This window comes from Elephantulus edwardii, unplaced genomic scaffold, assembly GCF_000299155.1.
Source record: "Elephantulus edwardii isolate Elephantulus edwardi_28Jun2011 unplaced genomic scaffold, EleEdw1.0 scaffold00126, whole genome shotgun sequence".
Taxonomy (NCBI): domain Eukaryota; kingdom Metazoa; phylum Chordata; class Mammalia; order Macroscelidea; family Macroscelididae; genus Elephantulus; species Elephantulus edwardii.
The window spans coordinates 5,304,240-5,309,670 of NW_006399876.1; the positions used below are offsets into that span (position 1 = coordinate 5,304,240).

A 5,431-nucleotide genomic window follows, 5' to 3' on the forward strand; every position below is an offset into this window, starting at 1 on the left:
GGGTTCCAGTTTCTCCACAACCTCGCCAGCATTTGTTGTTTGCTGTTCTGTTAAATTTTTGCTATTCTGACAGGGGTGAGATGATATCTCATTGTTGTTTTAATTTACATCTCTCTTAGAGCTGGGGATTTTGAACATTTCTTCACGTGCTTGTTAGCCATCTGAATGTCTTCTTCGGTGAAGTGTCTGTTCGTATCCTGTGCTCATTTTTCCATTGAATTATTTACCTTTATCTTGTTGTGGTCTTTTTTTTTTTTTAAAAAAAAGTACAAAGAGAAGGGAGAAAAGACCAAGGTAGATGTCAAATGAGACTCTTAATATTGCACTAGAGCACTGAGAAGCCAAAGCAAAGAAAAGAAATCATGAAATTAAGGAGCTGAACAGAACATTTCAAAGGACAGTGCCAGAAGACAAAGCAAAGTATTATAATGAAATGCGCCAAGAGCTGGAATCAGATAATTCAAGGGGCCGAACTTGCTCAGCATTTTTTAAGCCGAAGGAACTGAGGAACAAATTCAAGCCTTGAGTTGCAATACCTAAGGATGCTTTGGGCAGAATATGAAATGATCCAGGAAGCATTAAAAGAAGGTGGAAGTAGTATATAGAGTCACTATACCAAAAACAACTGGCTGACAATAGAAGAATTTCTTGAAACAATGTATGAGCAAGAGCCTGTGGTGATGAAGAAGTTCATGCTGCTCTGAAGGAATTGCCAAAAAAACAAAGCCCCAGGCATTGACAGCGCACAAATTGACATATTTCAGTAAACAGATGCTGCCCTGAATGTGCTCACCAGGTTGTGCCGAGAAATCTGGAGGACAATCACCCGGTCAACTGACTGGAAGAGATCCATGTTCGTTTCCCATTCCAAAGAAGGGCGATCCAACAGAGTGCAGAAATTATCAAACAGTATCTTTAATATCACACATGCAAGCAAGATTCTGCTGAAAATGATTCAGAAACGACTGGAACCGCACATCACATGCCAGATGTGCAGGCTGGGTGTAGAAGAGGTCTTGGCACTAGGAATGTGATATCTAATGTTAGACGGATCTTAGCTGAAAGCAGAGAGTACCGGAGGAGTGTCTATCTGTGTTTCATTGACTATGCAAAGGCATTTGACTATGTGGGTCACTGTGGCTAACTATAAGAAGAATGAAAATCTCAGAATACTTGATTGTGCTTATACGAAACCTATCCTTGGACCAGGAGGCAGTCGTCAGAACAGAGCAAGGGAACACCGCATGGTTCAAAATTGGGAAGGAGGTTGACAGGGATGTGTCCTATCTCCGTACCTTTTCAACCTAAATGTGGAACTGATCATCTGGGACACTGGGCTATATGAGGAGGAATGTGGCATGAGGATTGGAGGAAGACTCATCAATAGTCTGCATTGTGCAGATGACACAACCTTGCTTGCTGAAACTGAGGAGGACCTGAGAAGTTTGCTGCAGAAGGTCAAAGACTGTAGTCTTCAATATGAATTGAAGTTAAACATTAAGGAAAAAATAAAGATTCTCACCACTGGGCAATTGGCAGCATGATTATAGATGGTGAACAGATTGAGGTTGTTAACAGTGTTAGTTTACTTGGCTCCATAATCAACACTCTTGCTACCAGCACCCAAGAAATTAAAAGATAAATTGCTTTGGGAAAGTCGGCTATCAGGGACATTTCCAGAGTACTGAAGAGCAATAATGTCAGGCTGGAGACTAAGGTGCACCTGATCCAGGCCATAGTATTCGCAGTTATGTGCTATGCATCAGAAAGCTGGACAGTGACTAGGGATGATAGGACAGTTGAGGTTTTTGAACTGTGGTGTTAAAGAAGAATATACTATGGACTGCTAAGAGATCAAACAGCTTCGTCCTGGACTAGGTGAAACCAGGCTGTTCTTGGAGGCAAGGATTCTGGAGCTCCATCTGACATATTTTGGGCATGTGGCAAGAAGGGACCTATCCTTGGAGAGGGACATTATATACTTGTGAGAGTGGAGGGACATCGCAAGAGAGGAAGACTCTCGATGAGATGGATTGGCTCAGTGAGTGGGGTAATGGGCGTAGGAGTGTCAGAGATGATGACGTTGGCTCAGAATAGAGCAGAGTTCAGAGGGGTCGTACATAGGGTCGCTTTGAGGCACAGGCAACTTGATGGCCCATGACAACAACAATGTAATCTTACTGTGCTTTTGATGCACATTTACACAGTAGTTCAGGGTCCTGTTCTGCTCAGATACAGCGACCTCGGTTCCGTTCACAGTGGTGAACATTCCTGTCATTTACACTCTGGTTATTCTGTTTTCTCTCACCCAGTTTCCGGTCTCCTCCCATTCTTACCTTTGTTTCAGAGTCCCTTTGGTGGTGATGATGTCTTTTGTGGCTTAGGCTCAGAAGTCATCCTCCCACCCATTCCTGTGTGTTTTCTTGGCTACACATCCCTCCCTCATTCAGGGTGATGACTCTGCAAAGGTGGGAAGGCCGCACTGTGGACCTCGGGGCCTCCTTGGAGGCCACTGGCTCCTCTGCTGACTCCTAGCCTGGTAAGGGCAGGGCCTCGTGAACAACCTAACAAGTATCTGGCCCACCACACCCGCCTTTATATTAGAGTTGGTAATTAGATACGGTATAGCTAGGTGCTTATTAATTCCCTCTTAAACATTTTCTCAATTTACAGATTGGATGCTATCAAGGCTTTGCTTTCGCATGGAAATACCTCCTGCACAGCTGTACCAGCGAGAAGGACAGGTAAGCTTGGAGATCCCTTGTTTTCTGGATCCGGTCAGCCCCATGACTCTCTGACTCCGGACTTGGCTGGTTTATAAGCATCTCACTGTCCCCAGCCACAGAAAAACTGATATTCATGCAGACCTGAAGGTGTGGTGAGATTTAAGGAAGGCCTACACAGTGCTGGGCACGTTTCCGGAGCCTGAAGGTCAATGTCATGTCCGGTGATCGCTCACACCCCACGGTGGTCAGTGCCCAGCTGGCTCTCGGTGCTCTGCCGCTGGGGTCATCCTGACGCTGGGTGATGGCAGCGTCCTCTAACCATCGCTGTCCTCTTGCCTGAGTCAGTCATCAGTGGGTTACAGTGTCTGGACCAGACCACGGCTCAGCAGGGAGGCATCTTTACCCCCCATTTTTAAATACAACTCCATCAGCCGGGGCCCAGTGCATTCACTGAGCTTGTGCATCTGTGCACTCCTCGTCTCCTGGTGCTGCTGTGGTGCTGAGAGCTGTGCTGCCTGTGTTTCAGGTGCCAGTGAGGCCACCCACGGTGGACAGGGTTCACTGGCACCTCCAGATGAAGCAGCAGGACTGGCCTTCCGCCTCTTGCCTAAGGGACCCTGAGAACCCCATGGATAGAATCGGAGTGTTGTTCAGGACGGTGCCGGGAGGAAGTGGCTTCTCAAACTAGCGTCCACCTTAATGACTCAGGTTGGCCACGCAGAGGTGCGTGGCTCTGTCGATCGTAACAATTATGGTAACACTGAGAAGACTGTTCCCAGAACAGGCAATTGTGCTCATGAGAAATCAACACCTAGATCAAGAGGCTGTTGTCCTATCAGAGAGCGAGGAAACAGTGCATGGCTGGGAACCAGGACAGGTGAGTGTCAGGGATGCATCCTTTCTCCATACCTACTCAGTCTATATGCTGAACAAATCCTTGGAGAAGCTGGACTCCGTGAAGAGGAATGTGGCATTAGGATCATAGGAAGAGTCCTCAACAACCTGCCCCACGTAGATGACACAGCCTTACTTGTGGAAGGTGAGGAGGATATGAAGTGCTGCAGACTTCAGAATGGGTTACATCTCAACATCCGAAAACCAGAGGTCCTCACTATAGGACCAGTACTCAGATGGAGAGAAGATTGAAGCTGGCGGAGGCTTCATCTTGCTTAGATCAACGGTCAGCATGCTGCCAGAGTCAGAAAATCAGGAGACATACTGCATTGGACAAGTCTGCTATCAGGAATATCTCCAAAATACTGAAGAGCAATGATGTCACTTAGAAGACTAAGGTGTGCCCGACTCAGGCCATGGTCTTCTCAGTCACCTGCTGTGACAATGCGTAAGAATGGCCGCAGAAGAATGATGCCTTTGAGCTGTGGTGTTGGAGAAGAACACTGAACATCCCGTGAACGGCCAAGAGAACAAACCAACATGTTCTGGAGAAAGTGCAGCCAGAATACTCCTTGGAGGCAAAGATTGTGAAGCTTCATCTCATATTTGAGAAATGTAGCTAGGGAAGCCGTTCGTGGGACATCATGCGTGGATGGAGGAGGGCCAGCGAAGGAGAGGAAGACTCCGCAGGGAAATGGAGTCAGATAGTGATGTCAGCAGTGGGCTCTCACGTGTCAGCGGTGATGGCACAGCTCAGCTTGGGATGTCAGGTCTGTGTTCACGAGGTCGCTGTGATGCATCCTTGGTCCAAGGCCTCTGGTAACAACAGCTTCTGGTGAAGGAGCTGCCTTTGCTGATGTGACACGACGCCCGTCAGTGACGAGCCCGGAAGGTGCCAAGTGCAGGTCTAGGAGGGATGAAGTCACCGTCTGCTGCTCCTGAGAAGGAAACCCTCACTCTTCAGAGTCTGGTTGGCCGCTGGGGCCCTGTCCTCTGTGCGGTCTGCGCTTGCTCGGAGGCCGAGGTCGTTTGAGTGACCACCGACTCGGAGGATTGCTGTTAGCGGCCCTTGAGCCAGCCTGACTCATGGTGTCCCGGAAACGCTGCCCTGTCCAGCGCCATCCCCGTGGTCAGGGACGGTTCACAGCTGCTCGTGGCTGACTTGGGGAGCTCAGCACCAGGCCTTTCCTGCTAGTGTGTCTCAGTCTGCAAACTCAGCATCACGGCAGCACGCACCCTCTGCACAGACGGCCAGTGGCTGCACAGGAGGGGCCTGGCCAGGAACTGACGCTGGGAAAGTACCACCGAGCCACCTGCTGTCCTCTAAAATCCCCGAGGCCCGTGTCTGCCGCACGCCTGCCTTACCACCGCTCGGTCAGGAGTGGACGCCAGTGGGCGCTGGGCCCCAGGGTGTGGTGGCCGTGGGTACTCCAGTGGGCAGAGGCACCATAGGCACTGGTCCCCAGGATGTGGGGTGACCGTGAAGATGCTTGTGGGCAATGTTTGACCCCCACAGCTGTGGGGGCTGGTTCCCAGGGTGCGGTGGCCATGGGGGCACCATTGGGCAGTGTTTAACCCCCTCTGCCATGGGCGCTGGTCCCCAGATGCAGTGGCTGTGGGGACACTGGTGAGCAGTGTTTAACCCCCTCCGCCGTGGGCACAGGTCTCCAGGGTGCAGTGGCCATGGATAAGGTGGTGGGCAGTGTTTAACCCCCTCACTGTGGGCACTGGTCCCCAGGTTGTGGGGGCCATGGGGACGCCAATAGGCAGTGTTTAACCCTCTTCACCGTGGGCACTGGTCTCCAGGGTGC

At 50.0% G+C, this 5,431-nt stretch overlaps 1 protein-coding gene across 1 annotated transcript in view; it reads left to right on the forward strand.

The window, feature by feature from the left end:
- The window catches only part of ORAOV1 (oral cancer overexpressed 1), an 11,644-nt gene that overhangs the window by 4,386 nt on the left and 1,827 nt on the right, over positions 1-5,431 (forward strand). Inside the window, exon 3 of the mRNA XM_006893228.1 lies at positions 2,674-2,744. Coding sequence (XP_006893290.1) covers positions 2,674-2,744 — 71 coding nt within the window. The remainder of the gene's footprint in view (positions 1-2,673; positions 2,745-5,431) is intronic.